The sequence below is a fragment of the Rhinolophus sinicus genome, linkage group LG06, assembly GCF_036562045.2.
Source record: "Rhinolophus sinicus isolate RSC01 linkage group LG06, ASM3656204v1, whole genome shotgun sequence".
NCBI classification, from domain to species: domain Eukaryota; kingdom Metazoa; phylum Chordata; class Mammalia; order Chiroptera; family Rhinolophidae; genus Rhinolophus; species Rhinolophus sinicus.
In genome coordinates, this window is record NC_133756.1 from 16,076,990 (window position 1) to 16,104,870 (window position 27,881).

General features: G+C 46.0%; 1 protein-coding gene across 2 annotated transcripts in view; it reads left to right on the plus strand.

The window, feature by feature from the left end:
* Positions 1–1,892: 1,892 nt before the first annotated feature.
* RNF220 (ring finger protein 220) overlaps positions 1,893–27,881 on the plus strand; it is a 213,418-nt gene continuing 187,429 nt past the window's right edge. Inside the window, exons 1-2 of one of the 2 annotated variants that reach the window (XM_074334607.1) lie at positions 1,893–2,117; positions 8,477–9,218. In XM_074334607.1, coding sequence (XP_074190708.1) covers positions 8,594–9,218 — 625 coding nt within the window. In that variant the 5' untranslated portion in view covers positions 1,893–2,117; positions 8,477–8,593. The remainder of the gene's footprint in view (positions 2,118–8,476; positions 9,219–27,881) is intronic. The other variant, XM_074334608.1, reaches the window with a different exon arrangement.

Consider the following 27,881-nt stretch of genomic DNA (forward strand, 5'->3'; position numbering starts at 1 on the left):
GCTACTAAATGCCTCATACTTGAATTTCTAGGGAAATCAAGTGGCTTGTAGGTCCTTCAACACACCACACAAGAGAGCTCTGAATAAATGCTTGTTAAATGAGTGAATGAAACACCTTATGTAGCTAGAGTGACCCTTCGACCTGCTTTGCTCAGAATGCTCCCTGTTCACATCTGCCATCCCAGGTAATTATTAATATTGCTCTTTTTCCCTATCAAACGTCTCAGGCCAATAAATTACATGGTTACCCTAAATTATAGCAGTCATCAAGTTGTTTTCTAACTCTGGTCTTCTTTTCTGCTCTTGGGAACAGAAATTTTGTTTGTTCATTTTACTTTTATATCCTCATTTATTCTTTCACTTAAGAGATCAACGCTGTTGGATGTTGAGGTATAATGCTGAATAAAACAAACATGGTTCTTGCCTTCATGAAGCTTACAGTCCAGCAGAAAAGAGTAGTCTAGTGGGAAGAAGAGTGCCTCATACAATAAATGCTGCTGTGTGAACAAACGACTAGTAGGTAAAGACTTAGAAGTTCTGGAACAACCTTAATCCCATGAATTACAGATATAGAAATAGTCATAAATAAAGAACTCTAGATTGAGCAAGTTAACCATTTACCTAAAGAGTTGCAAACTAAAAGATTGATCAAATTAACCATTTACCTAAAGAGTTGCAAACTAAAAATTTTAAGTACAAACCATACATGTACACCTAAATAAATATACATAATATTTAGATGCTATCTTAATGTTAAACATATTTTTAAAAAAGACCAAAATAATAGCAAGAATGAGACTTTGAGTGCTCTTTGTTTTTAGATGTGTAGTTCTTTGCAGGGTGGATTATCAGTTATACTATTTCCCTCCTGCCTCCCATTTTTTTCCAGATGAGGAATCTGTGGTTTCAGAAACAGAGCCACAAAAGAAAGGAATGATTTTTAAAACCAGGGTTAGATTTTGGTTGGGCTTTGCTCTCAGAGCTAGGACTACCTGCTATCCTACACTTTTTGACCATTTTCCCATGAGCTATCAACTTGAGTTTCCTCTCCTATATGTAAAATAGTGATAATATTATCTTCAGAATTAATCTAAGAATTAAATGAGATTATGTAGTCTTGAAACCCAGCTCCTAGAAGGCACTCAGGGAATGTTAGTTCTTCATCCACTTCCCCTATTTATCTTTTAGTACATGATGAATTAAAGGATGATATAAAATGATTTGAAAAGAAAGAACTATAAATATAAACACCAATTAAATTTTTTATTCTCAAATCTGGGTGCTGGACTAGGCCCTCTCCACCCCCCTCTAAAAGTTACAGTTTTATTTATATTCGTTTATTATCTTGTTATTATAGGCAAAGACCCAGAAAAGCATTCCAGGAGCAAAGCAGTAGGTAGGATTTTTCTGCAAAAAGGCAGAGTTTATGAAGGAGCCAGGATTGGGGGGTTATTTAGCTGCAGTGGGTGTCAGTCTTAAAGATTGACCCATTTACTCTTGGTTCCTTTCGGTTCAAGAAAGCAAGAAGCCAAACCATTCATTGAGATCTGTGGGGGTGGGGTGGGGGATGGGGAGTGAACAAAAGCTAGAGCTCTCGGCAATTTCCACAGTGTCTCACGACCCCAAGACTTTGGAGCGCTTTGGTGAGGGCCAGCAGGTCTGTTCGCCTGGAGTGCCCTGGGTCTGGACTCCATTTCCCAGAGTCCCTTAGTGCCCTAATGTATTCAGTGCTCATAGTGCCTGTATGTGTGTGAGTGTGAGAGAATGTGTGCGTGTGTGTGTGTGTGTGTGTGTGTGTGTGCGTGCGCGCGTGAGTGTGTGTGCGTCTCCGAGTCCCTGGTAGAGTGGAGGCTCATTCACTGATTAGAGCTAGCGCTGAGAGGCAGCACTGCTCCTTCTCTCACACCAACCGAGTCTCTTGATCTGTACATGCAATCCCAGGCAGCTCGCGAACACAAACCCGGGGCCAGCCGCCTACCGCTGCTGCTGCCGCTGCCGCCGCCGCCGCCGCCGCCGCCGCCGGCCCTGTGCACCCGGGACTTTTCATGCACCACACTCACCGCCTTTTCCCCTCCGTGTCCTGAAAAGTGCGACCATTCTCCCAAAGAATTTCCACGGCAAGTATGGAGACCAGAGAGGGGTGTGGGTGTATGGGTGCTCACCAGAGGGGTGGGTGCGAGCGCGGCCCGGCTGCTCAGGAACCTGGCTAACTTTCCGGGTCCGTTTCCTAGAGATTCGGGCGGCTCCCCCCACTCATGGGCAGGGGCTGAGACCTGGACTGGCGCGTCTCAGATCTTCCCGACGGAGCCGCCCGGCGTCGGTGCCCTGCGCGCTCCGTGCGCTGCCTCACTCAAACTTTCCGTCTTGAGTTTTCCTTAATGTGTTTTATTTGGGGGGTGCGAGGGGGAGGGACCAGACGCGGGAATTGGACAAGTAGGGAGGGTGAGGGGACAGCAAGGGAAGGGAGCAGGACTTCTTTTCTCCATCTTTTAATAAGCCCATCCGCACTTTGTTTGGGTCGGTCCGGAGAATGCCCTCTCACCGGGCTCCCGGGTGTATCCTGCGGTGATTTCCGGCGAGGCCGGGACCGGGTGGTACTGAGTGAGGAGCCCGAGGCGGCAGGCGGGTTGGGGAAGGGGCAATCGGAATGAGAAGGGACCCCAGCCGCCCGCACACAACGCACTACCGGCCCGGTGGGGTACCCGGGAGAGCCCGGGCGCCTTGGGCCTCCGGGTGCTCCACTTACTTTCCTGGCAGGGGCGGGTGTGAAAGGCGTGGAGGGAGGTGAGGTGGGTGGGGGGAGCAGCGGCAGGCAGGAAGGAGGCAGGTGCTGGCACAGAGGTGGACCCTTATAATGCCACGGGTAAACTCCGGGCTCCGCACGGCTGGACCTGCCGGCCTGAGAGCAGCCCGACCCGTGGGGGGTCTCCCGGGATTTTCTGCGCCGGGACTCTCATCTCCCCGCGGTTTTACAGAACGGGGAGGGAGGACCACCGAATAGACAGCGGCACGTTGCTCTTTTCGTAGTTTTATTTTTATCTTAGACCTGCCTTAAACTGAGTAACAATTTCTCTTCCTCCGACTTGAAAACAAAACTTTTCAGTGAGCACGCGGGTCGCTGCGGTCCTGTGGCCACTGGCGCCGCGCTCGTTAGCCCGGCCGAGCGACCTTCTCCGTCCGGAGCCCGGCGCCGCCACCGTGCTCCCGAGCCTCCGGCCACCCCCTCCCCAACCCCGGGCTTTTCAGGGCTCGGCCTGGGCGTTTCGCCTTTGTGCTTTGTAAGGGAAAGCCTTTTCTTACAGGGCACACAAACTTGGGCGGAGAGCTTCCGTGTGGCCCCCCGGGCGAGGCCGCCCACAGTGGTGAGGCCATCCGAGGGGATGCCCTCTCGGTCCTCCGCTCCCAGAGCTCGAGGACCGGGTGGACCCCGGCCGCCGAGGGTGCGCAGGGCCCCGAAGTAGCGGGGGCTCGGACTGCCGGGAGGTGGAGGACGAGCTCTCGCTTCCCGTTAGGAACGCGGGGCTCTCTCCCGCCCTGGCCGCCGCTCCAGCGGAGCGCCAAGGCCGGGCCCGGGCCCGGAGCCCGGTGCGCGTCGCACGGGACGGAGGCGTGGGGTGGGAGCACTGGGTGTGGGGCTGCGTCCTGCCTGGCCTGGCCCCGCGGGGTCTCTGGCTTGCACCATCTCCCTGCCCCGGGAGCCAGAGAGGGAAGACTCGGTTGCTCTCTGCCCACGATGCCCACCAGACACGTCTTGTCTCCGCTCCGGACTCGGTTTGAGGGGTAAAGAGGAAAGGGAAAATAAAGAGAAAACAAGGCGGGCAGTGAGGAAGCGGTGGGTCAGACCGCAGAGAGCGGGCATGGGTGCCCGGCCGCCTCCTCTGCCCGTCACGGGGGTTCTTCTCGCGAATGGAAAATGAGCTCAGGGGGGAAAGACAGAGCGTCGAGGAAAAGCGATATGGGCGTTTTCCGTTCCCATCCCTCCTGGCCCGCCGGAACCCTGCAAGAGCGGCGTGAGTTCGATCGCTGAGCTCCGGGTCGAGGTGGGGGAAGGCCGAGGGCAGGGCTGCACCGCGCCGCTCGTGACCGACGGGGCCGGGGCCGGGCGAGCGGTGACACACACCTGTTTTGCGAGCGGCGTTGCGATCCGCTGCCTGAGACCGCGGCGCGAGAGGCAGAGCCCTCCCTTCTGCAACTCTGGTCTACAGTCGCGCAACGGGGAGGGCCGGGCTCCCCGGAACCGGTCGGCATTTGCAGGAGAGCGGGAATCCAGGAGTCTGCTGGCTGCCCGGCGAAGCGGTGGCGCGCGGCGACCGGACCCGGGTGACTCGTGGGGCGGGGCTGTTCAGGGGCAAGAGGTGCTTGGACTTTGATCCAAGGCAGCTTCCTCCGTGCCCCTGCCCCACGGGCCTTGCCCGGCTGCAGACCAGGGCCGCTCGCACTTGTCGGTTCTTCGCCGGCCGGCGCCCTCTTTCCCCAAAGTTACAAGCAGACTGTTTCGGGAGGAGATTGTTGGGACCTAAAGTATTCTTTGTGCAAAGGCAACCGAGAACTGGAGGGAGAGGTGAAGCCAAAGAGTGGCGGCCTCGTTTCTGCCGTTGGCCCTAAGTTGATAGAGGTTTCGCCTTCACCTCTTCTTCCTCCGTTTTTCCTAAAAGAGTTGCTTTTTCCCAGTTAAGAATCTTACCGGCTGAATTCTGCACCCGCTCGCTGAGTGGGCAAACCCGGAGCTCCGCACTCTCGGACAGGCCCGGCTGTCTCAGATTCGCATCCGTTAGCTAAGCCGGGCCTGGGTCGGGGTCCAAACCTGGGACCGACACCTGGCCACGTCTGATTCGCGGGCGTTGGCCCCAGCCCTGGAACTGTGTTAGCCTTATGCTTCCTGAGCTTTTGCATATGGTGGTAAAATTTCTGTTAGAGCGGTGTTTCCAGATACCCCCTGGGCATTTGGTGTGCGGGAATTCTCTTCAAGCGAAGAAGTCTGTGAACTTAAAAAAAAAGAAAGAAAGAAATTCTTTCCTGAGTTCTTCAAAACTCCCCACTACCCTGGCCCCATTTCCCATTGTTCTTTGCTTTTTAAGTTGCCTGTTAATTTTTTAAAAGTTTATTTATGCAAAGGAAAAATATCGTTTAATTTGTTCTATTATTTTCATTCCTGGCTTTTGGAAACGGTTCAGAGACCACAAAAATGTCACCTGTTGTAATAAGCAGAGGAGTGTTGTGTGTGCGTTGTAATTGCCAGCAGAATCGTAGTTTGGTGGGCGTTCAGAGCTCGGGCTCCGGGAAAGAGGTTTTGCAGCTTTCTTTGTGGCGGTCATTTGCAAGTGGGTTTGGCTCCCAGAAGCAGCAGCGCGGCTTCCTTCTACACTGATCCCCGGAGACAGTCCGGGAGCCCAGACCCTAGACAGGGATGGTCAGAGGCCGGGGTGGGCAATTGCCCACTCTCTGAGACTTTCTCTCTGGCTTTCAGTTTTTCAGTGTGAGAGTGGCTAGTTCGCGCTGGAAAGCCGGGAGCGCTGCGCATCAACTCAGACTCAGATATTTTCACGTTCCAAACGCCAGCTTCTTCGTTTCATTTGTCTTGGTTTTGGCATGTTTAACCATGCAATTAGTGATCTCACTAATTATTCAGTCGGCGTTTTGTAATCACTTTAAATAGGGGTCGAGTGTGTGATTTAACAAACAAACTCCCACACACGTACAGACCTGAACCAAACCCATCACGTCAAGGATTTGAAAATTTTAAAACTCAATATTTGTTGGTCTCTCCGTCCAACCTCACTGCCTGCCAGACAATTTATTTAGCTTGGTGGATTGATCCCTCCTCCTTGTTTAGTTAATTCAACAAAGACTTTTTGCAATCTGTTTGGAGTTTGTCTGATGCCGTGGAAAAGTAGCTGATGATTTATTTGGTTGCTTTTCGATTTCTGTCTTCAGCCCTTCTTTCTCCTCCTTTCAGCGGGGATGTCAGCTGTTATTACTTCCTATTGATCCCTTTGCAAAGTGAGAAGTGAACTAAAATTAATGTCAATTCCACTGCTCGGATCAATAGCTGGAGTTATTTTAATCTGGATTTGCACGAAGTGCTAAATTAAAAAAAATCAGCATAGAGGCAGAAAAGTAACAGTTACTTACTTTCCCTTTGCCCCGTTCTTTACAGTCACCCAAATGCTCCATCAAGCTGATTATCTCACAATCCATATTTTTTTAATTAAGAGGGTCAGTTAGTTTTCTTATTTTGGGTTCTGTGTTTAAACTCATGACATTTTGACATTGGGAGTGTATTAACTATAGATTTTCATAATGACTGTGGTCTGCTGAAGCCTCATCTATACAAGTTGTTAATGTGAGGAGGGGGTAAGAAAGAAAAAGGAAATGGAAAAAAGCACTCCTCCTCCCCCCACAGAGACCAACGCCCATACAGTGGAGTAAAAGAGATGTGGGCTGGAAAAATATTGTTGATTTATTTTCAGTATAATGAAGTTTCAAATGAATAACCAGGTTTGAGTGATTCACCGCGTTCTGTTGGAGTGTCCGGTGCTGTCGCCAGATTACTAATTTATGAAACTCATTTAACGTAATGAGGTGATCCAGGAAGTAAAAATAGAAAGCCAATCCTCTGGGTGATTGGTTATTTTGGGGGGAGAAACATTCCTCCCCTCAACCCCAGTGTATTACGTTTGCCCCTTTTCCCAGCTTGCCTCATATAATATTGCTTGTTGATGGACAAGTAGTTAGTTATTTCTGTTGTGAAGAGATGCTTAGAACCCTTGGAACAGCCCTAGACCCACTTTTAGAGCATCCATGTTGTGTGGCCATTAATCTGACTTGAAAACAGCCAAGAACAGGATTCCCAGACTTGTCAGGCTAACTGGCTGTCCTTGGCAGATCATTCCCTGCACTGCTATAACTTGACAGGAAAGTTATTTAAAATTTGGAAGAGAGAAAAATCCGTTAATGTGAGATACATAATCTGGTAATTTAGCAATGATGTCTATAAGGAAAGATGCCAAATGAGGAAGCAGTCTGATGGTGTGCACTCATCTTCCCAATTAATAACAGTCATTGACACGTCTGCTACAGGATGGGAGAAGGAAATACTCTCTTTGCACTGCATTAAGCCAGGAGGATTCATCTACAGTTTAACTGAGGTTTCTCTCTTTAAGGGAATACCAAAGCTACTCCATTATCTCAGCGGGCTTTTTTAAGGGAGGGGGTAAATTTTATTCGAGACATGACACTCAATTTAAAGGTTATAATTTGTAGCAGATAGTGAGTTTTGGTTACACTTTGAGTTTCATTTAAGTTTCTATTTAGTGTATATTTTTGAAGCTAAAGAGTCTTAGTATTCTTCTTATGTTATCTGGACTTTTGATATATAGCTCTTCTCTCATTCCCCATTCAAAATAAATCTGGAAACAGAATCAGTGGCTGCGAAAATGTAAATTCAACCTAAATTTTAAAAGGAAATTGAAAGAAGTCTCTCCGAACTCCAGTTTGTTCCAGGGGCCTTCATCAGACGTCAACTCTGACTATGCCAAAAAGCAGAACAAAATAAGTCAGAAATTTTGTTAACATTTTGCTCTAAATGTTAATGGCAAATTCAAGACAGTTTACAGATCTACTTAAGAGTGAGTGCATTAGTAACTGAAATTACCGATCTGTTCTTAGCTGCCCCTGGAAGGCAGGCACTTCTAGAGAACATATGCCAAAGGCACCCATTATGTTTTTAAATATTGTCAGGGATGCCTGGCATCTTATTGATGAAGGTTTTGTTACTTCTTAGAAAAGAGAAAGCCTGTGTGATTAGAGAGGGTGTGCAGGAAAAATAACATTGCCGTTGTTTGTTCACGCAGCACTTCTTTCTGGAAACAGTGTTAGATGATACATAAAGATGTGTTTATGTATGTGCCAAAGTGTGTGATTTATCCACATGTACAATTAGTACCAGCTAACATGTACCGATGTTCATGGTCCCGATGTGCTTGATTCAGGGGTTTTTTAGTTATTGGGGCTGTTGTTAGGGAGACAAAGAGAGGACGCATATGTGGGGGTCATGGAGGTAGGTCTGGTCTGTGAGCATCAGGCCTGCCATGAGTGGTGTATGCAGGTGGAAACCTTTTAAAATATAGACCCCACCTAATCTACTGGGTGACTTGGCCTTCCAAAGCTCATTTGCTCAGGGAATATTGTATTTGGAGGTTTTATGATTTTTTTTCCCTTTGCTGGGCTCAGGCACATTTCACCCGGAACGTGTAGGGACCAAAGTCAGCTATGCGTACATCACAGTAAGTTGTCTATTGATTTTCCTGAATGAAAATGGTCTGGTGCTGCTGCCCACTAGCTCCTAAAGCCTGTGGTGTCTCTTGCCCGAGCATCTATAAGCCAGAAGGATGGTGTTTCGATCACTTGGGGTTTCCCATTTTTTTCCACCCCCTGACCTTCCTCCCCCCTGTTTTTCCCTTTGCTGTTTCCACAGGTCTCAGAAGGGGATGATTCCCCAGTAATATTCCCTGCCCTGATCCAAGGTGCCACTGGGCCTCCCTCCCAGGGAAGACTGCTTCTTGTGTGACGCGGGCCATAGAAAGAAACTCCAATGGACTTACACCGGGCAGCCTTCAAGATGGAGAACTCATCCTACCTCCCCAACCCGCTGGCATCCCCAGCACTGATGGTCCTGGCGTCCACGGCTGAGGCCAGCCGCGATGCTTCCATCCCTTGTCAGCAGCCACGACCCTTTGGTGTACCTGTCTCAGTAGACAAGGACGTGCATATTCCATTCACCAATGGTTCCTACACCTTTGCCTCCATGTACCATCGGCAGGGTGGGGTGCCAGGCACTTTTGCCAATCGTGATTTCCCCCCTTCTTTACTACACCTCCACCCTCAGTTTGCTCCCCCAAATCTAGATTGTACCCCAATCAGTATGCTGAATCACAGTGGTGTGGGGGCTTTCCGTCCTTTTGCTTCTACTGAGGACCGGGAGAGTTATCAGTCTGCCTTTACACCAGCCAAGCGACTGAAGAACTGCCATGACACAGAGTCTCCCCACTTGCGCTTCTCAGATGCAGATGGCAAGGAGTATGACTTTGGGACACAGCTGCCATCTAGCTCCCCCGGTTCACTTAAGGTTGATGACACTGGGAAGAAGATTTTTGCTGTCTCTGGCCTCATTTCGGATCGAGAAGCCTCATCTAGCCCAGAGGATCGGAATGACAGATGTAAGTACTTTGGTGTGAGCCCGCCCTCCCCCGCAGTGAGCCCTGCCTTACAGTAGTGTTCAACAGGTCGGTGGCCTTTTTCCTGCTCCTGGTAATGGGAAGGGCCAACTCCTTCCCATTCCATAGCAGTAGAGTGCTAACGTTTATTTGTCTCTGTCAGTAACCATCGAGAGTTCTGTAGGAAATGCTTTTCTGAAGGTAGCCAGAGGCAAGCTGGCCTCAGCTCTGCCTCTCTTTCTAGGGCATGATTGGCTTATTCCCTGGGGACTCTGGAGTGAAGAGGGGTGCCTGATAGGTAGTGGAGTGAATGTCATTTCCTTGGAAAGTGTAGATTTCTAGGGAATTTGGGGGGCCCGAAGAAACTCGTCCATCCCTCCTCTCTTTGCTATCCTCATTATGTTTCTCTGATCTCGGTATTATGTTTTTTAGCTTTTCCATTGTATCACATCCAGCAGACTCCACGTGATTTTATTTTCATAACTCTCAGCCCTTGTCCACATCAGGCTGTTTTTCAGAGCAGGACAAAGGTGTCGTCAATCACCAGAAAGCATTTCAAACAGCTGTATTTTCCTCGCAATCGCAAGGCTAGAAAGCCACCTTCTCTTGGGATTTGACAGGTTTGCTGGATGCTTATCCTGGGGCTCAGTTTTAGGACTAGACACGGTTGACCTGTGTGACGGCTCCATATTTGATGTTCACAACTATTATTAATTTCTGCTTATGGAACAGCTTTCTCATGTTCTTCAAGTGCCTTGTTGGGCTCTGGCTACCCTCACTAACAGTTGGAACTAAAGCCTGATTTGGAACTTGTAGACTAGCACTGCTGAACCCTGCAATCTTTTCCTTTAATATAATCAGAAAATAATTGTGTTTTGAAGCTTTTGGGCTGTGGGGAGACAGAGCAGTTTTCTTCGAGCCTGGTGAAAATTTATGAACTGAGGGTGTTTTTCCACCCAACCCTTTGTTCTAAGATTTGCTTCATTTTATTTTCTTAAGAAAACTACATCTGAGGTTTGCTTTTCCCCTCTTCTGTATTTTGTGTGCTCCCGACCTCTTTATACCCACCAACACGAATACCATTTTTTTCTCTTCTCTTTATGATGCCGAGGAGAGTAATAGAGACATTGCAGCTCTCTCCCCTGTCGGCACTGCTTCCTCAGGCTGTCTCCTTGAATTAGGCACTGTGTTAACTTTCCTGCGCTAAAAGGCATCTGCCTAAACCCAGCGTACCTTTTCAATAAAAGTCATCATAAAATCAACCTACCTTGTAAATCCATCGCTCTTTGGTTTTGAAATATGTTGCGAGTGTGTCTTTTATGTCAGCGTCTGTAAGCCCAAGACCTCCCCACTTAAGGGAGAACACTGCTGTATGACAGCACAACTGCCCGTGTGCTGCTCTCTCACTTTTGCTTTAGTTCCTCTTCAACCTTCTCCCTTTCTGTACAACTGATGTGTGTGTTATGATCTTGCTTTCTAGATATACCTGCTGAACAAGGATTGGCTTTGTGTTGGTCTGTTTTATTTTATTTTATTTTTCATGTGTCAGTGTGCAAGTGATCAAGGCTAGCTGTAATCTGACCTCTGGCTAAAACTGCCCTGGGTTAGGGGGTGACAAATTCTGCCCCTTTTTTTCTCCAAATACAAGTTGAAAATGAAATCCTCTCCCAACTGGTACGCCACAATGTAACATCTAGAGATCAAGATTCCTTTCTTCTCTGCTAACAAATCCAGCTTGTCTTCATTTTTCTATCTTTTTTAGCCCAAACCTGTATCAGACCCCCAGAGCAAGAGGAAGCTTGTTAGTCAAGTCAGAACTCATGGATGTGGGTATCCATTCCCCTCTGAGTGTCAAAGCCATAACTCTTCTGTTTGCCTGGTTTGCATTGTGTGGTGGTGCCATCCCCCGTGGAGATGGATCCCTCACATAGGAATACGCCTGGGTGGAGAAAAATTAAATGAGACTGTCTCCCAAAGTGAAATGGAATTCTGACCTTGAAATTAATGATATGCTGATCAGAAGGGTGGGGAAACTTCCTTATTTCAAATTGTACTATTATATGAAATTGCAGCCCTTTTCCCCTCTATTTGTTTAAAATATTCTTTCTTTAGAGAGTACTTTGTGTTCTCTTTTTTCTCTTACACAAATATTCAACCTGTGGGCATATCTGTGAGTATAGGATGTTTGTGCACTCACATTATTAGCTAGAGTTGCATTTGTGACCAATCTTTAACAAGAAACGAAGGTGCAAAGTGAGGAGGAGACTGTTGCCCTATGGTAACCCTGGATCTGTGCTCCTTTCTCCTTTCCTTTCCTTGGGCAGTGTAGCAGCCATCACAGGGCTGTACTGCATGGCATCTGTGCTTTTGATTTTGAGTTTTTGGATGGCAGGAGAAACATTTTTCTGTCGGGAAGGGTTGAAGAGGCACTGTGACAAAGTCTGCAGCAGCTTTCTTGGCTCCTGTCATATGCTGATGTGTGTCAGAATATTTATGATCTGTTTTATGTAAATACATATTTAAGGGCCGTTAGAAGGCCTGATTATTCCCACTAGATGCCTTTCAGGTCCTCCCTACAGAACCGTTTTTAAATAAGTAATATTTCTCAGATAATCGAGTGACAGTATACAAGACTGCTTCCAAAGGGAGAGCTTGAGGGGCACATGGGGCAGGGAGGGGGGTGGGGAGACGAGAGGAGAGGATATAAAGTGTTCAAAAGAGCAAAGTTATAGGTTACAGTGGCTTTTGCTCAATTTTGCTCAGATTGCCAATATAATATAAACCATGTATATTTTAGTTTTTTAGTTTTTTAATTTAGAGTTAATTTCTGATATGGTTGGCCCATTTTTCAGTTCTCTTCATATGAATGAATTTTTTTTCATAATGTGTACAAAATTGTTTTCATTAAATACAACAGTAAAACTCCTAAATAAACATTTAGCTTAGGGTTTTTTGTTTTGTTTTTGAGGGAGGGGGGTTATGGGGTGGGGTATCCTTTACATAGAGTAAAAGTTTTATGACTGAGTTTTAGGTCAATGAAAAATCAGATTTACAATGGAAATGCTGACAGTTTTTACTGTCGCAGCCACCCTTGCTCACATACTGCATCCATATACAGATATATCCACATGTGAGAGCATTTGAAAGAGGGGCCTGCAGACGTAGATCGTTCTTTCCTTCAATCTATGTGGAAACTGATAGGCAGGATTTCTTTTGTGATTAAGTATGCATTTTTATAGAAATAAATGTAGCTGTTTGGGTAAAGTATTGTCTCTCCTAGTAGACGATCCTGGTTTGCTTGCCTGTTCATCTACCTGGCATCACAGGTGATTCCCGAGGTAGGTGTTGGGCTCTATGGAAAAAAGAAGCCTTTACTCTACAGGACTGACTTATTTACTCTGGAAAAAAGGAGAAGTATTTTGTGAGAAGCCGGTCATGGAGGATGCATAATTCCCCAGGAAGGGGGCTGAGGTAACTCCTGTTTATTGTCACTCCCTGAGCCAGTCTCCCAAGGCTCCTTGTCCAGGGAAATGATGCTAAAATTTATGGACCAATTACAAATAGTCCACGAGTGTCTTCCGTATGAAGTGTCTACAGATATGTTTCCCAGGGCTTTTAAAATAAACATTTCCTCATTAAGGAAACTTTACAACAAAAGAGAAGATAAGTATTGTCTGCTGCCTTGTGCTAGAATCTATACATTTATTATCCCCTTAGCACTCTGGCTCTTATCATGTGCATCTCCTGATTATTCTCTGTGGGCCACCCCTGTGCCCAGATTCCTGCCTGGTGACACGGTCTTTGGCTAGCCTGCCAGTCTATCCACTCAGCCCCGACTGGAGTTGGCGAGTATGCATACTCACCAGAGGGCTGAGAGGGACCAGAGCTGCCTGCATGGAGAGATGACTGGCCCTGCCTCTGGTTCACCTGAGGGACAGGCACTGGGCAGTGACCGTCAGTGGCCCTCTGTCCTGTGGCCAGGCCCACTCACAGGTAGGCAGGAACCAGTGGTTCACAGAAGCTCCTGGATGTTCTGCTTTCATTTTCAGGTCCCAAAAGCCCTGAGTAGAAGATGCAGTTTTGTACTTTGAAATGTCTTTTTATAAAGGCACGTGCCATTGAAAACTCTATGTCCTAAGAATCAAATCAACTGAGTATACGCAGGGCTAGGGCAGCCCAGAATGAGGAGGGCCAGCTACATCGTGGGGGTGCTGTTAGAGGGGATACTTCCCAAGGACTCTGGGACTGGGGTGGGCATGGACCCAAATCTGGGCTTTTAGGAGAATTACTCTTGCTGGAGAGAATGTTTGGGGCAGTTCTCAGCTCGCCAGACTGAACTTCTGGATTGTAGTGGAGCAGATGACCACTGTGAAACAGTCAGCAAATCACCAGACCTATATGGGTCAGATGGTTTCCTATGTACTCACTGCCCGGGGATAGCCTGATTGTCGCTCAGCTGCCCCCAGGGTTCTCCCTGAGTCCCTTTAAGAACTCCTGTGATGTGTGTGGTTGTTTCTGGTTGTTCATTCCCAACACAGTCATGGAGACTCCTTTTCATGCTGCTGGGTTTAATTGTCTTGTTGGGATAAAGAAATGTTTGCACAGTTAAAGTGGGGCCGGGCTGGACGGGAGCAGTCCCTGATGGCTGCAGAGCCATCTGGCCTGGCTTGGCTTGGCTCGGCCCGCCGTTCTCCTGCCCGCCCCGCGCGGCTGGGCTCGCTCCCGCTCCCGCTCTTGTTCTCTTCCTGGTCCTCTCTCCACGCCGCGCGGCTCTGGTCGGCGGCTGCCTCCTCGCACGGCCGGAATGCCTAATCACCATGGTGAGAAAACGGACACCGCAGCCGTCCTCCCTCCTTGCTTCGCGCCCTCCCTCCCATCAATTGTCATGCAGAAGTGATCCGGGCTGCTGTTTCCTCGCGGCAGCCAGCCAGCCCCTCGCCGCTCCCGGCGGTAGGGTGGCTGGTAATTGATCGTTTGGGGGAGGGGGCGCGGAGAGGCGCGAGGCCGGGCCCCGGGAGGAAGGACCATAGAGTGGGCCCCGTTGGCTCACTTGAAAAAGACCCCCCCAGCCTCCGCCACTGAGATGGCTTTCAAGTGGTTCCAGAAATGTTGGTGACTTTGCCGTCGCGCGGCCGGACTTAGAGGCTGCGGGAGAGCTCCTGGCACTGCCCCGGGCCGGGCGAGCCCCACGCCGGTTCGGATGGAGGGCCGGCCTTTTCTCCCACCCCCGCCCCGCCCTCCACGACCCCGCTCCCCCAGGTCGCACTCGGAGCCGAGCCCTCGATTGGTTTCCTGTACGTCGTCTGAGCCACAGAGAGTGTGGGGACAGGGTGAAGGGGGAGTGAGGGGGCACGCCCACGCGGATGTCGGGGTGATGGGGGACCGGGTAGGAGGTGCAGGTGGGCGAGTGGCGGAGTGAGGAGGAGAGGAGGAAACTGCGCGGGCCTCTGCGCAGGGAGAGGGTGTGGGGGGCGATGGGCAGCGGGAGTGGGAGGAGGGAGTGGGAAGGGCCTAGGGCGCGCTGATGAGGGAGGATGGACGTATACACGCGCATCTGGAGTGAGCTGTTCCCTCGGCACCCGAGGACTTTGAGGTTTCTCCTGTAGATTCGAAATGTTTTCCCCGTCCTGCAATTCAAATCTGTAAACCGTTCCGGGTAATGTTTCCCAATCCAGGCCTTCGTGAATCGGGAGGATGGCTGGTATTCGGGCGAGGCGAGTCGCGGTCGCCTCTGTCTGTCTGAGGCTTGCAGCCAGCACAGCGGGGCTTGTTGAAGTCCAGGCAATTTCTGGAACTCTTCCCGCGGGAAGTTTTCCGGGGCTGCCTTCCGGTCAGCGGCCCCAGGTTGATTATTTGGTGGTCCTTTTTTGTTTGAAAACAAAAAACACACATTGTATCCAAATAACAAAAGTTGCTCTCACTCCCCACCCCCTTTCCTCATTAGGCAGGGAAAAGGAAACTGAAAAATAGAATTATATTTTTATATTGGTTTTCCTTATTTTTAACCCTTATTAACTACACCCATCTGGTTAATAAATATTAGCACACGTTGAAATATATTCTTTGTAAATACTCAGGATTTGGAGTGACATTTAATAGAGTTATATTTTTATAGTGTTTTTTCATATTTTTAGCTCTTATTTACCATATCTGCCAGGTCAATAAATGTCAGAGCACATGTTGGAATGTGCTCTTTAGGATCACTTGGGATTTGGAGTGATGATACATTTTATTGTAAAATCCACATGATTTTAACATCAAAATAACAATAATTTTTGAATTTGAATATTCTCTTCCAACAGTTAAACAGCGTTTCCCAGTGCTATTGTACCCTCTTAAAAAGTGAAGAACTGCAGACTTAAGATTAACTTACTGCTATATGTCAGCTGAAATGCCTTAAAAAGTTGATTAAAATACCATTTAAACTGTGGCATTTGTGGTTGAACAGAATGTATTTTTATCCTTTGTAACCTCAAAGTCTGTGCTACAGGGTGGGAATTTGTAAATATCTTTATCTTTGGGGCAAGGAGGAGAATTTTCTGCAAAACAACTTTCACCCACTTGCTGTGCCTCTTGGTCTTTTCCAGGAATTGGGACTATGGAGTGAGGCCTAGAGCAATGATAGGCTGTATTAAGAATCAGGAAACCTGGTAGATGCTAAATAAACAAGTAATTTATTCCCTTCCAGCCTTACCTGATGGATCAGACTTTCTATTATCTTAATACATTTTAGTTTCAGTGTAAAAAAATTTTTTTTTGGCATTCGTGTCAGTCACATTGAAGAGTTCAGTAAGTGCTAGTTGGGCATTGACTAAATTGATGGTGGTGATTATAATCTAAGTTTTACTCTAACTTTAAATCAGTTTGCCACTCCACTTCGCACTGGATAGTGTCTATAAGACTGTGCTATCCCAAAGGTGTAATAGAGCTTTGTGGAAAGGAAGGAAGAATTAATTTATGCCTTGAAGTTTGATAATGACAAGAGTAGATAGGGAGTTTTTTAAGAGATAAGTGAAATTACCTTTTTCAAATATAGACTTATTTTGTTGATTATTTTGGGGACTAAAAAATCTTTCATAACTTAATCTAAAATTTGCTTTTCTCTCCTAACTCTCTAGACACCTAATACTGGAGTCTATTTCCTTCCCAAATGTTTTCCCACAGCATTACATCCCCTGTCATGGAGGCCACAAATATGGATTTGCTTTTGGTGTGTGTTTTAGGGAAAAAAAGGAAAAATTCCTACCTACGTCTTGGTTGAAGGTGGAAACAGACAAGTGATGTGAGGTTTTGTAGACACATATAACCGTCTGGCAATTCAGGCATTTGACCATCAATTTTCTCTGTAGAATGTGTTCTGATTGAAGATGACCTAGAGGAAATGAAAGTTGTATTTTTTGGGCGAAGACATGGTGCTGCACCCAGTACATTCTGTTCAGCAGACATGAGCTCTAGGAAAGTCTAGAGCTGCGTGTTGTGAAGAAGGAACCTTTTGGTACAGTCTCATGAGAAATCAAGCCCAGTAAGCCTGAGTGTGACTCACCAGACAAGGGTCTTTTTCCACTGAAATTCATTTGCAGGCTGAGACTTACGGCTTTACATCCATCTTAGAGCAGCAGACAGTCAGAAAGACATAGGGAGGGGGAAAGGGCCAGCCCTGGAAAGACCTTTGCTTTATCTTTAGGTATATGATTCCCATTTAGGTGCCAGCTAATCCTATGTTGCTCTCATTTGACCTTGCTTTTCGGGGTTTGATTTAAACCAAGTCAGAGTGGACTAGCATAATGAATGCCTGTTAGAAGAATAAATGCTATATTTGCTCCTTTGAGCTGCAACTTGAAGGTGTTTTAGATCAAAGGTGGGTAGGCAATATAACATAGTAGTTATGAGTTCAGCCTCTGGAATAAAATCCTGATCCCTTAGCTTACTTGCTCTGTGACCCTGGGCAAATTACTTAACCTTTCTGGGCCTCAGTAGTCTCACCTGTAAAGTGGGAATTATACAACCTTAAAGGGCTGAATGAGATTAAATACACAGATAATGCTTAGAACAGTTCCTCACACATACTAATACATAATGACTATTATTATTTCAAGGATCATCTAGGGGTATAATCTTCATTGTAGAAGCACTGATGTAGCCAAACACAGGGTCATTAACAATTAGCATGGATGTAGGATCCTTTCACACACTCATACCTTATGGCAATGTGGAAAGAGGGCGGGAGAAAGGCTCCGAGCCTTTCTCCCTTCATTTTATTTGGAAGCAACGTAACATTAGAGTTAAAGAAACTGAATCTCTGAGTCAAGAAGGGACTTGACTAAGGGTGGATATCTAGGCAGTGGCCCAGGTTAGAAAATCTGAATCTCATTATATTTTCTAATTCTGGAATTCTGTATTATCAGATATTGTTTGAAATAAATGGGCCATTAGAATTTGTGTGATAGAGATTTGAGCTGTATATAATCAGATTTTCTGTAATGGTGTTTGACTACTATTAGAATTCAAAGTCCCAGAGTTTCAAGTATGTCCTTAGATTTTAAGTTATACAGGCACTTTTACCCTCTCGCCTATGTGAGAGAAATCTGTGAACCTTCCCCCATCTGTGCGTGTCACAGTCCCACAGCATGATGGATTGTCTCTGCTTGGGGGAGGCTTAGGACGGGGCTTGAAGAGGCCTTGTAGGTCAGGAGAGAAATACAGCAGCACGACTGAGCTGGGGGGACCGCTGGGGAGGGATTAGCAGGGGAAGGGAGGGCAGGGTTGGGCGGGGTGGGCCTCTTCCATAGTGTCTGTGTGCATTCTCCTAGGAGTAAAAGAGGGCTGGCTGTCCACTACCCTGAGCACACAAATAAACTCAGTGTTTTTCTCTTTGTAGAAGGAAAGCCCCATGGGGCTTGGGAATATTAGAGAATGAGTCTGCATGTCAGTGGGAGAGGTGGGGAGTAGGAGGATGGGAGTGGGAAAGACCGACCCTCTTCCTAAGGACCTTGAATATGAGTCTATTTAAATATAGTGGTTCATATTTGAAAAGTCTACTGTTCACAAACGTGTGAAACAGGAATAGCCATTGGAGTCCCATCATCCAATACCTCAATTCCTATAATTTTCTTCATGGCTCTGTTTAAGAGAAAGGGTTCAGGTTACTGTTGGGGGCAAAATGTCTCTGGATCATAGAGCACCCACTTCTCCTCTCTTCCTATCCCAAGTCCTTGCCACATACAGACACAAAAGTGTATGGAAGGTAGGAAGGCAAAAGCTGTCTTAATTTTCAGTTTTTAAAGAAGAGGGGAAACTCTGGGATTTAGGCCCAATTGCCAAAATCATATTATAGTTATGAAGGGATTCTAGAAAAGGAAAGAGTTGGGTGTAAGAGGCAGATAGAGGTGAGGCAGCAGCACATGCGAGGGTGAGTAATCAGCAAGACTGCAGTTAGGGCCTAGGCTTCGGCTTCCTTCCTGAGCAGTAAAATTAAAAAAAAAAAAAAAAATCCTTAGAACAACAAAAGTCTGGACGCATGGGCTTCCTTCCTGACAGGCCAACCTGGTGGGGCTTCATTCACTCTGAGCAGCAGTCAAGGCTGATTTACGATAAGAGATCCCAGACAGACGGGTGGGCTTAACTCTTTCCTGACCATACAGATTCCTAACTACAAACGCTGTCCTCTTCCAACCTCCCATCATGGTGTGGGTAGCTTTTAATTGTCATTTGTTCTTTATTGAAAGAGCGTACCTGCTGCTGAAGGGCCCAATGCCCTCTTCATAAAAAAGCTGGGTCTAGGAGAAGTTGAGTGACTTGTAAGAGATCTTACCATCAGGTCTGTGATAGAGGTGGTATTGTGGCTGATGGCTGATATAACTCTTGGGCTCTTGGTGGCATTATATTAACTTTGGAGCATGTGTCTATCTTTGATTATGAGAAGTGCCTCCTGGACTCTGTATTGGGGCGATTCTGTGAGCCTCAGTTCTACCTCTATACAATTCTGGTACTGCAGAAGGAATAGTACCATTCCATCTTAGGTGTGTATTGGTGGCATGTGGATAAGACTGTGGCAGAATACATGAGGCATGATTCATTTTCCCTCTTGATAGAGAGTGTGATGTACTCATTAATCCATTTAATCATTTAACCACTATTTACCGATTACCTGCATTGTTCCAGGCACTGTGCTAGGTGCTGAGGATATGATAAGCAAGGCAGATTACTGTTTAGTAAGCAACTGCAGGATGTTGTGAAAAGTACTATAATAGGGGAAGTATAAAATGCCATGGTAGAAGCAGGAGCGCCTTAATTTGTCGAGGAATCAGGGATAGCTTTAAGATATCTGAAAATCAAGGAGTTACTTATTCAGAGGGCCTAGGTGTGGCCGTTTGCTTTTCTGGACAAAGTATAGGATCTGAGAGTGGAAGAAAGAACTGCAGAGCTGCCAAGGATTGCTCACAATAAAAAAAAGTATAGTTTCTCTCCACCAGAGCTTGAGGCCTGACCTCAGCTCTCTATAGCACTTCCATCCTATGGCCGAGCATCCTTGAGAACGTCCATTTGGTGCTTAGGTGGTTCGGAGGCCCAGCATCATATAGGGTCTTGCCTTTAAAGTAACTTTCTAAAGATAAGTCACTATCAAACACCTTCTGACAACATAGGGTATCTTAAGCCCCGTGAGCATCCAAAACCATGCTTGCTACAAAGTAGACACACGGGAAGTGTTTGTTGAAATGAAGGAGGGCCATTACCCTGTGGATGTTTAATGAGGTAGATCAAGGGCCCTGGTCTCTTTACTGAAGTTCACACTCAACTATGCACTTTGCCCTGCACAGAGACCGAGTAAGTCTCAGGACCTAGACTCTTCCCTTAGCCGTTAAACGAAGCCACATAGCACCCGGGATTCTTGGCAGGATTTCTTGGCAAAGTTTCCGATGGGAGGTACATTGCTCAGGCTTGACTTTCATGAGGGAACGTAGGCGTGTGGTGCCAATACTATTGAAGAAGGAAAAAAAGGAGAAGCAAACTGTTGTTCCAGCCTGGCACACGTAGGCATACTGAAAACAGTTCCTTCCAGGCAGGGCCTCAGTACTCTGCCATCCCTCTTGTGGTTTTCCTTCCCCTGGCCTCTTATCGTCGTCATCTCTCTACATCCACAGCATTTCCTGAGCTCCTGTGTGTACAGCGCTGTGCTCAGTGCTGTTTGCAGGGGCGTCAAAGAAGTAGGAGATGAGACTTCCTCTTCTTGAGGGTCTTATAGTTAAGATGAATAGTTAGGAGATATATATATATATATATATATATATATATATATATATATATATATATCTGATACAGACACACACACACATATACCTGTATATATACATATATACAGAGGGTGCCAAAAAATGTATACACATTTTAAGAAAGGAAAAAACTATATTAAAATTGTAATACTCAATATATACCAACAACAAAAGATGAATACAAGTCACGTTTGACTTCTGCAATTACAAGAGGTGCTCAAAGCGGTTCCCATCAGCGTCCGGACACTTCTGATGATGGCGAACTACTGCTTGACTTGTTGCTGTGCGAGGCCTCCCAGCTCTTCCCTTGTGCACATCACACACAGCACCATGTGTTGCAAACTTATCACAAATGCGTGCAATTGGTAGGCGTGTTGGAGGTGCTGGTGCATACTCACGCCTCCATGGTCCTTGTACTTCCCACAACATTCTCAAATTTCAAATACCACTTCAAAATGGCCTTGCGCTCCTTGAACGACCACCGTGCTTCCGCCATTTTCTTTGTCCTGCCTATCGCATGGTGCATTCATTTGATTAACGCCATCTTTTGAGCGAATGTCATACTACACATTGGTACCATAATTCAATTCAACTTCGAAAAGTAATACATAGATACCGTCTCTTAAAATGTATGTACATTTATTTGGCACCCCCAGTATATATAAAATAAATGATAATATAAAATAATGGACAGTGAGTGCTCTAGGATTTCAGCAGGAGTAATTCCCAAGGCTGGGGTTCTCAAATGCGATCAAACCTGCTTTTGGATCACTTGTGGTAGTGGTGGAGCAGGGACCGGGGTGGAGAATTCTATGTGTAATGCACATTCCCAGGGCCCACACCACACCTCCTAGTCAGGATCACAGGGAATGTGGCCTGGAAATCTGCAGAGTTAGTTAAGTAGGTACTGCTTACGCTCCTTAAAGTTTTAGAATCGCTCATCTCCAGGGAGAGTCTCAGAGGGAAGGTTTCACAGAGAAGTATGGCGTTGGACGAATGGGAGTTAGGACTTGGCAAGTAGAGAGGAACAGGCTGGGAGCCCATCGAGGAGCCCAGGAATGGTCCAAGTAAGGACACAGGGTCTGCTCACGACAATGCCTTTCTTCTCCAGTCTCTTGTCGGGGGCTGGATCTGTCCAGCTGCCTCTAGTTCCCCCTTTTGCCTTAGCTCCTCCTCTGGTCCTTTCTGTTTTCCTCCCTGATTGCTGATCAGCTGACTGTATATGCTCAGACCGCCCCTTTCCTGGTGCAATATTGTAATTACGAGGCAGCCCAGTGGAGGGGTTCGCAGTGCTTAGCCAGATGTGAGGGAGGCCTGCTGCGCTTTGGTGCTCCTTGGGCTCCAGCCAGCTTGTCTTCTCACAGTTGTTATACTGCCCAGAAGGGGCTGCAGTGGGTTTTTTGCCAGCCTCCTCTCTCCTCTTCCCCAACCCTTCAGCTTTCTTCTTACGCTAAAATGTTCATGTGTAAAGAAATAAGAGTTGGCGGGTTAGAGGAATCTCAGTGGCAGTTACTCCCCAGCACCTGCAGACTGTCGGTCTGCTTTAAGCTTTAACCCTTCTGGGGACAGCTCCCATTGGGTGCAAGTGACCCTGGTCCTAGGTCAGGTGACTTCAGACACCTGTACACACGTGGATGCTCTCATCAGCCGTGCTCATGGACTTGGGAATGGTATCCTTTCCCCAACGTACTTCCCCCTTTTTAAACACTCATCACATTGTATTGTATGATTTGCTTAATTGTCCCCCCTTCATGGGCCCATATGTGTCTCCTTGTGCCATCATCCACTGTTTCTCCTCATGTAGCACCTCGCTCAAAAATACTGGTTGTGAGTCTAAGTGAACCCAGGACCACTGTTTTCTTGGCAGAGCTATGCTGAGCATTGCCAGCTGGCTCTACCCACCTTGACATAGCCTGAGGGACCACCCAGGGCTGGGCACCTCCTGGCACATTTACAAGTGGGTAGTGATGACTAGAAACAGAGGCCTTGGGAGCAGCTCAGTGATAGGACAGGAGCACAGAGCAAGAAGCTCTGGCTTGTCCTTTACGAGCTGTGTAACTTGGGTAAGTCACTTTGTTTCTCTGAGTCCCAGCAACTTATATCTAAAATGGGAGATGGCGAATAAGCCTTGCTCTACCTTACAGGGTTGTTGAATCAGAAAAGATAGCACAGACGTGTTATCTAACGTAAAAGTAACCATATAAATGCCCCCCACCCCGTACCACACAGATGTCTCTCCCCCCTCTCTCTCCACAATACAATATATCTATCCCCTTCCAAGAACTTCTGTCTAAGCAGAATGGTCTTAGGAAACTAAAGTAGTTTATGAAATACCTGAATGTTCAACCTAGAGGGAGCCCTCTTACATGCTGTTTCATCCTTGAAGTTGAGCTCTAGAAGAGTCTGCATTCCCTGACACTGGTTGCAGTATTTTCCTAGGTGGTCTGGGACAAAAGTTTTTTTGTAAACTTTTTATGAGTGTAAGTTGGTAGGCCACTTTCTATACATATCTGTGGCATCTCAGCTGAAATTTTATTTTACCAGATTCCCGCTGAAAGGAATTTGCCTTCTGCCTTTCTTTTCAACAGAGTTCAGAGTACCTTTCCAGGGCCATTGACTATTCCTGCTTTGTGGAGGGAAGTGTTTTGGCTCCAATGCGGAATGCCTCGGTCTAAGAAATGATAGGCAGAATCAAGACGAGGGCTTTCTGCCTCAGAGACCTTGCATAGGCTGCAAGAATAGCCATGCTTTCCCAGTGAGTATGTCAGGATGAAGAGGGCCGTATCACGTTTGGAAGGGTTTGGAAGAACTTGCCCTTAGGAGAGAGCTTTCGAAGTCAGAGCTGGGCCAGAAGGATTGGAAAGAGCAAGCATCCGAAGAAGGCTTTACTTGTGCGGTAAACTTCACTGTGTGATTATTTAATAGACCATTAACAAGCAGATTCATTAACAAGATCTTAATTAACAAGTTCCAGGGTTATTCCTCCAACTTCCCAGGGGAACTGTTCTCCTCCTATTTAGTCCCAGAGACTTCCAATCCTTAAACTAACCATAGCAGACACATTTAAATTCAGTCTTTTTATTGCAAGTGAAATGACTGCGGGCAAAGGCAGGCGTATAGCACTCCTCCTAATAAGAAGAGCTAACACTTTCTGAGTGCTTTCTATGGTCAGGCGCTATTCTGAGTACTTTACAGGTCATTATTTATTTAATCCTCATAAAGCACTTATGAGATAGGTATTATTATCATCTCCAGTTTACAGGTGAGGAAACTGAGGCACAGAGTGTTCAAGCAACGTACCCATTGCCACAAAAGCAAGAAATAGCAGAGATATGATTCAAACACAGGCAATCTGGCTGCAGAATCAATGGGAAGGAGGAAAACCCCAAAGAGGGAGGCCTCTGGGGCAGATTTGCGAGGTGTTAAGAATCAGAATAATACTTGTATCTGCTCACTGTTGTCAGCACTTCATGTGTGTATTTCAGGCTGTGTCCGTACTCTCATTGTAGGGGTCTTTTGTAGTGTGGCAGCCCGTAGGCACGACCTCTTCTGGCCCACTCTCAGCCTCCATCACCCCACCTACACCGTGAGTTCCTTGAGGGAGAGACTGCATCTTATTCATGTTTTTTCCCAGTGCCTAATGCGTTGCCTGGAATGTACTAATTATAGTCTGAAAAAACCAACTTTGTCAAACGTACCCTTTGCTGGAAAGGGGAAGGTGGTTTAGCATCTGCTACTTCCTGATGCTCCAGGTGGTTCGGTACCTGTCTGGAGACACCCAGCACTTGACGGATATGGCAGTTCAAGAAGAGCTAACTCTGTGACACAGGACAGGTGCAGCTGGTCTTTCTGTGCCTCCGTTTCCTCAGGGTCACGTGGGACTAGTACCACTACGAATCTCCTAGGGTTGTTATAAAGATGAAATGAGTTAATATAAAATACAAGTAAAGTCCTGAGAACAGTGCCTGGCATAAAGTCAGCTTTTAATAAACGTTAGCTGGGATCACTATCACGAGGGCTTGGACACAGATTTGAAGTCTCCAGAACCAGGCTCTGACCCCATCTCTACTCTCCATTCCAAGGACAGCGACTCTGGTGAGCCCTGATCTCTGACGGGATTTGTGCGTGTGTGACAGGGCTTTCTATAGACCCCCCACCCAGTTCCCAGCTGTCGTTAAGGAGCTGGTACCTATAATGTTGTCTTTCCTTCTTGGCCTTGTTGTCTCTCCTTCTTGGGGGCTGGAGCAAGGCTGATTAGAGCTCACCTGATGATTCCTCTGTTTAACTACCCCAAAAGGCATAGGGTGGAAATAATTAGAATTCTACACTCACCTCCTACCTGGGGAAGGACAGTGAGCCATCAGGACTTTATTTTGGGATAAAGGGCTTGGTTAGTCTTGTTCTTGCCCTCGGCCTTGCCAGCCACTCAGATAGCAAGCCTGTGGACCACTTACTTTGCCAACTTTATTAGGGAGAGGAGAAGGAAGTGTCAGAAAGCCTAGAATCATTGGGACATTTGAACTAGGAAGGAACTGCTGCAGGTTGCTTTATTTTGCTTATTTTCAAATTACTTACAGGAAGCTTAAGACTGTTTTCCCTTTTATCCTAAGGAAAAAATTTTTTTTTCCTATCCAGATTCTTGTCCCGTTTATACATTCTACAAATATCCTTCTCTTTAATCCCAGCTTGAAGACTTACTAAAGCACCCGTTCTCACTTTTGCTCCCACTCCAGTATCCACGCCCAGCTCCATCTCTTTAGTTAATGACAGATGCTCATAAACCCCCAAACTGGCCTCCCTTTTCCCAACTTAACATCCTGTGTTTTTTCTAAGTAGCTTGGCCATAATATCACTTTCTTTAGCAGCATTCTAACTTCTAAGAAGCTTAATAGGCAAGGAGATTGCGGGGTCTTTGACTTTCTCTGAGCCTCAGACCTAAGTGGTTTATTCTATTAAGTTGATTCTTGGTGGTGGATAGAGCTTTGCTGGATAAGAAGTTGGAGGTGGGAGGAGGTTGCCTTTAGAGGAACAGGATACTTTCACTCTCTCTTCCACGCTGCCCCACCCTCCAACCCATTCCTGCTTCGGATTCTGTTTTTAGAACTCAGGAATGAAAGGAGTGGGGATGGAGCTAAAGTAAAGAAGATGGAGCTAACGCTAAAGAACTTTCCTTAGAGGACTTAAGAAGTTGGCTTTTTTCCTGAGCTGCGATTTGCCTCCTCACCGTTACCCTTCGTGCGTATTTGTTCCTGCTCTTCAGTCAGCAACTTAAGGATTTTTCCTTTCTTTTCTTCCACCCCTACTTTTGCCTCCACTCCAATTCTAGCTACAAAACAAAAATAAATAAATAGAAGAAAATGTAATGAATAAAAATTACGAACTATTGATTCAAAGAGAGGAAATCTAGGTGTGGAATGTAAAATAATAGATTCAGTTCTAACAAAGGAAACAATGCAGATTTCTTCTCAGTGTTTTTTTCTCAGAGTTACACCGAGATGAATTTATTCTTTCTAATATTTTGACCCAGATTAAAGATTTTCAGATTTCCTTATTAATGTTCTTTCTGGTGAGGAGGGCCAGCAGGTTGGGAGAGCAGGGGAAGAGTGTCTATTTTTCATTAAATCATGTTGAGCAGCCAAGAAACTGCAAGGGAAATTTGTGAGCAGGAAAAGTGAGGTGATTGGAGAAGTGAGGGAAAAGAATCAAGAGTATAGTGTAGGAAAAAAGTACAGGACAATCTCTGCAGAGAAGGCAGGAAGAAAACTAAAAGGGACCAGAAAGCTAAAAGAGAAGAAAACTTGAAAATGGAGGTAGGCAAATAACAGAAAATTTGAAGCATTTCAAGGAATAATGAATAATTTGTTTGGTAACATATTCACTGTTAATAAAGGTATGAGGAAATGAGACCCTGGACACATAGTTGGTTGGAGTATAAAGTGGTACAGTCTCTTTGGAGGGCAATTTGGCAATATCTGGCCATGAAAATTTTAAATACAACTACAGGAATGTATCCTATACATATTTGGTCAAGAACATAAAGATATATATATACTTTATAGCACTGTTTTTACAGTAATTTGAAAAAAAACAGAAGCAACTTAAATGTACATTGGTAGGGAATTGGTCAAATAAATTATGATACATCTATATAATAGAATACTATGTAATGGTTTTAAAAAACAAGTTAGGGCCATATTACTAATTGGTTCAGTTTCTTCTAAATAGTCAAGTGGGATAGGATATATATACAGTCACAATTGCTGGGAAAATATCTGTTTTTTGTTGTTGTTTACAAAATTAATTTTCTTTTCCGAATTACTTTATAAAAAGGTTAACTGATGGTTGTTTTCAGTTTTACTATCCAAACAATACAAATGGGTAGTGGTCTAGGAGCTATAATAGCAAAAGGAGTTTAAAAGTGAAAAGAGACCTAAAGGTGGTCAAATGCTTGCTCTTTTCTTCAAGTGAGCAAGATGGGGTGGAGAGAGCAGATGTGAAGTGTAAGTGGAATCCCGTTTAACGAGCTGTTTGTGGCCATTTCTAGATTTTCCCCTCAGGTTGGCACTACAGCTAAGTAGGAGCAGGCCAGAGGACTCCAGTCCTGCCATCTTGTAAGTGGGGTCTCTTCCCTCCTCGTACACTGTCAGGGCTGGTGGTGACCACTGGCTGAGGGCTTTGTAGGATTAGGCTCTAGAGAACACACACCGCCATTGGCTCAGTAGGATATGTGCTCCTCTGTCTTTCTGCCTCTGATACCGTGTTTCCCCGAAAATAAGACCTAGCCGGACCATCAGCTCTAATGCGTCTTTTGGAGCAAAAATTAATATAAGACCTGGTTTTATTTTAATACAAGATCGGGTCTTATATAATATAATGTAGTATAATATAATGTAATATAACCAGGTATAATATTATATAGTGTAATATAATATAATGTAATATAATACCGAGTCTTATATTAATTTTTGCTCCAAAAGGCTCATTAGAGCTAATGGTCCGGCTAGGTCTTATTTTCGGGAAAACATGGTAATAAGAAATGGTTAAGTGAAAGTAATTTTCCCCTTGCATTAACTTACATGCCAGCCAGAGAAAAGCAAACTTGGTTTTATCTTCCCATGTACTAGTAGAGGGAGAAGGTCTCGAGGCCCTGCTCCCAGTTGGCCTTGGCACCCAGTTCAGAGAAGGGATCCTCTGTCGTATTAGATACAGCTGACAGCTTTATCCTTGTTGGAATTCCCCTCCCTTGGCTTCTGGGACGTTAAACTCCCATTCTTCTGCTCCTACTTCTTCGACCCTGTTTTTGTTCAAATCATACCCTGTGTTTCCCCAAATCACAGCACTTACAGTTTTTTTTTATTGTGATACAGAATGAAGTGTGCACTGGTGAGGGGAGCAG